Raw genomic sequence first — 3,389 nt, 5'->3', positions numbered from 1 at the left:
TGGTCACATTACAATCCTTTAAAGTTTGCATTAGTGCATTAGTATGTAGCAATACTTAAAATCACCCAGACTGTTGTTTAAGGCGAAAGCAACCTTGAAGAGACAACCAGAAATGAGAAATGTATAAGCCTGAGGCTCTCCCAAACCCTAAAATTCATCTCCACCCCAACTCCAGCAATGAGTGGCATAGCCAGCACCCAGTTGAATTATACAGTACGTACAAACTGGTGGACTAATGGCTACAAACTGATTGAGAAGCTTGGTGGGAATTTATTTGAACTACTAGGATCAGAAGCTTAGATAAGCAGAGTTAATTTGCAGTCAACTAATCTGGTAATAAAACATGCCATAAATGGCTATAAAGTAAGGTTTCAGACACATTCATATGAAACTGTAGTTATTGGAAGAAGCTAATGCTAAATACAAGAAAGTTGCAGTTGTGAAGTTGAGGAATGTGGAGCAGTGCACAACAGAAGAACGTTTTTTCTTTTATTTTTCCTGGAAGCTAGGTGCTAGAAAGAGTAGTCATGTAAGAGAGTGCTGACGAAATCGACTCTAGTAATTATCAACTATATCTTCTCAGTCATATTTTTTGAAGATGTATTATTGAACGAGAAACACCTACTTACAAACTAGCATTACACTACTTAAAACATCAATAAAGAATCATGAACATTAGGAATGCCATGATTGATGAAAACATGGTCACAGATGGAGAGAAGTCGCATCAGCTGAACCAAGGATTCTCTCTCGACCAAAAAAAAAAAAAAAAAGAACCAATCATACTCAAATCTCAACAAGCTAATTAAATTGAGGACCAAAATGCTCTTGAAACTCAAATAGAATATAATGAGTAGGGGATAAATTTTGGAGCATGACAAGCTACAAAGAAAAACTGAAATATGCGGCTGCCATACTTGCCAATGGAACAGATATATTGTCATCCACTACCTTTGTAATCGGAAGGGATTCTACTACTGTAGCCACCAAAGAAACAAAAGCAACCTTTTGCACCGTATCCATCCAATCCAAATTGAAATATCCCAAAATTGAGTAATAGTAAAGCATCCCAAGGGAAATCAAGAACCCAAAAACAAACATGGAAATGCTCCCAGCCCAACTCTTCCTATGATTATAGGGGATCTTTATGGACCCAAATCTTCTACCCATGATATCAGCAACACCTATGAACCACAAAGTAAGTTGAAGGTGTTATTGTAATGCACTAATGCAGGGAGCAAGAAACAGATTAATTAGGCTGAAGAAAGTAGAGACTAGTTACCATCACCACCACACATCATTGCTAAGGAGATCACTCCAACCGGAGACTCGCGCCAAAACACTAGAGCAGATAAGATCAGTATAAGAACATAATACAAGGGTCCCCTAAGCAACTCCCTGCAAATGTAAAACACTCGAGCTAAACCACACTATGGTTCAAGAGAAATCAACATAGCTAAGCTAGCTGCATTATAAGGTTTTGAACTGAAGAAATTACTTTGGGTTTCCTTCACGAGTGACGGATTTGACTAGTCCTTCATTGGGGACCAAGGATAAGCCACTAAGAAGAAGCCTCAAGCCATTAAAGAGGGGAACCACGGAGGCAAAGTAGCGAGCTTCTGTTGACGTGCTATTCTAGGATCAAAATAATGATCTCAACTCAAGCAAACTTGTGCTCAAAAGAATATGTAGTAAACGAGTGGCAGAAAAATCTTGAAACGAAAGAAAGGACGAAAATGTCACCTGAAAATTGGCCAGGAAAGCACGAAGAGCAGGCCAGATGATATGTGGACCAATTTTCTGCTCAAACTCTGGCATATAAGGTAAACTAATTAGTAAAACAAGAACACCCATATGATTTTTGAACTTCCAAACAAAGAATTGAGGAAGAATTGAAGCAGACTAGGAGACCTGTTGGAGGAGGTTTCGCTTGGTGAGATTATCGAAGCAGAGGACGAGAGTGTAGGCGCCGGCGAGTACGAGGGCGGTGGCTCCGGCATCATGCAAGAGGGACCCGGCGGAGGAGGCGGCGCGTGGAGCGGAGACGAGGGAAAGGGAGGGGCGTGGGGGGCGGTAGAGGATGTGGAGCGGAAGTGGAGGGGAGGTGGGGCAGAAGAAGAGGGAGGAGGGAACTGGGTTGAGAGGGGGACGGCGTACGATAGAGACGAAAGTGGTGGTGGGGTTGAGCTTTAGGTGGCGAGAGGGGGTGAAGGATAAGAGGGTCATGGAGTCGAGCACGGTAATGGCGGACACCAAGTGTGGAGCGGAGTGGAGTGGAGCAGAGTGAGTGTGACTGGCAACAGTCTTTTGACCAAGAAGAAAGAGTTTCTCACTTTGGTAGTATCGGAAACTCGGAACGTCGTCGTTCCGTTGAATATTTCAATGAGACAATTTTGACAACAGTCCCCACAAATGGCTAATTCTAAACTTGACACGTGCCTCTTTTTCAGTTGTAAAGAACTAATCCAAAGCTTTATGATCAAATGTAAAAAATGCATTCTTTGGTTTGTTGTTGTCCGTAATGTGCATTTGAATGAGGTGAAAGTCCAATCCTTTAGATTCTTCTTTAGATTGAATGCAAAGAGGGAAATTGTTTATAAATTGCGTATATGCCTTCTATTATCATAATATCTTAATTCGCTGTTGAAATGATGATATTTTTTACAAGGATTAACTTTTCCGGGCAGGCTCAAAATGATAATATTCAAAATTTACAAATGGGGCTGGCCCATATATATTACGTATGTAATTGCTTCTGGTGGTTGTTCCCAGTTCAAATGGCTACTACTTGATATTAATCTGTAAGTCCTTCACTATCACTGATAATAATATTCCATAAGACTTTCTGTTGAAGAAAATCTAACCCCTCTAGTTAGGATGTGATGTAGAACGAAAATGAGTCTGGCTTAACCGGAAAACTAGAAAAATAAAGAAGCGGCGTAGAATTAAGAAGAGTGATTGGAAAATAGGTAATTCACGCATAATGAGGTTACTAGCCGCTGCAATATCCAACAAAATTTGGTTTTGGACTTTTTAGGTTTCTCGTGCCAAAGGTCCTTAATTGTGAATCAGATTTGATCAACTTTTGGCCAGAATGTCCGTTTGAGACTCATGATATCTTTCCAGAATGGGAACGACGAGATCTTCAATACTCACTTTAGTGTGCCCTATCAGATTTAGGCCAAAATATATTGTCTTTATTATCCGATTTGGCATTTAATATTTTTAGGCTAGTTTTGAAATTGTTATAGGATTCTTTTATTAATAGGTTTTTATTTTTCTTTTTTAATTTGGATTCTTTACGATTTCTTGTTAGGTAATGATTGTGACTAGGTTATGACTTGGATGCCTATATAAGCACCATCATGCTATGTATTAAGATCAGTTTA

At 39.8% G+C, this 3,389-nt stretch overlaps 1 protein-coding gene across 1 annotated transcript; it reads right to left on the bottom strand.

Annotated features, from left to right (window-relative positions):
- Positions 1 to 565: 565 nt before the first annotated feature.
- Positions 566 to 2,375, bottom strand: LOC112179919 (phytol kinase 1, chloroplastic). The gene is made up of 5 exons (XM_024318409.2): positions 1,912 to 2,375; positions 1,744 to 1,811; positions 1,499 to 1,630; positions 1,283 to 1,398; positions 566 to 1,184 (listed from the first exon to the last, which is right to left on the bottom strand). The coding sequence occupies exons 1-5, from the start codon at positions 2,224 to 2,226 to the stop codon at positions 883 to 885; spliced, it is 933 nt and encodes a 310-aa protein (XP_024174177.1). The 5' UTR covers positions 2,227 to 2,375; the 3' UTR covers positions 566 to 882.
- Between the last annotated feature and the right edge of the window lie 1,014 nt (positions 2,376 to 3,389).

This window comes from Rosa chinensis, chromosome 1, assembly GCF_002994745.2.
Source record: "Rosa chinensis cultivar Old Blush chromosome 1, RchiOBHm-V2, whole genome shotgun sequence".
Taxonomy (NCBI): Eukaryota; Viridiplantae; Streptophyta; class Magnoliopsida; order Rosales; family Rosaceae; genus Rosa; species Rosa chinensis.
Note: the sequence above shows the minus strand (reverse complement) of the source record. Positions and strands in the feature narration are given on the sequence as shown.

Coding starts and splice junctions, on each gene's coding strand:
- LOC112179919 (XM_024318409.2), bottom strand. CDS start 2,226: ATGACCCTCTTATCCTTCACCCCCTCTCGCCACCTAAAGCTCAACCCC. Junction 1,812..1,911: donor AGCGAAACCTCCTCCAACAG/GTCTCCTAGTCT, acceptor CTTATATGCCAG/AGTTTGAGCAGAAAATTGGT. Junction 1,399..1,498: donor ACTCGTGAAGGAAACCCAAA/GTAATTTCTTCA, acceptor TTACATTTGCAG/GGAGTTGCTTAGGGGACCCT.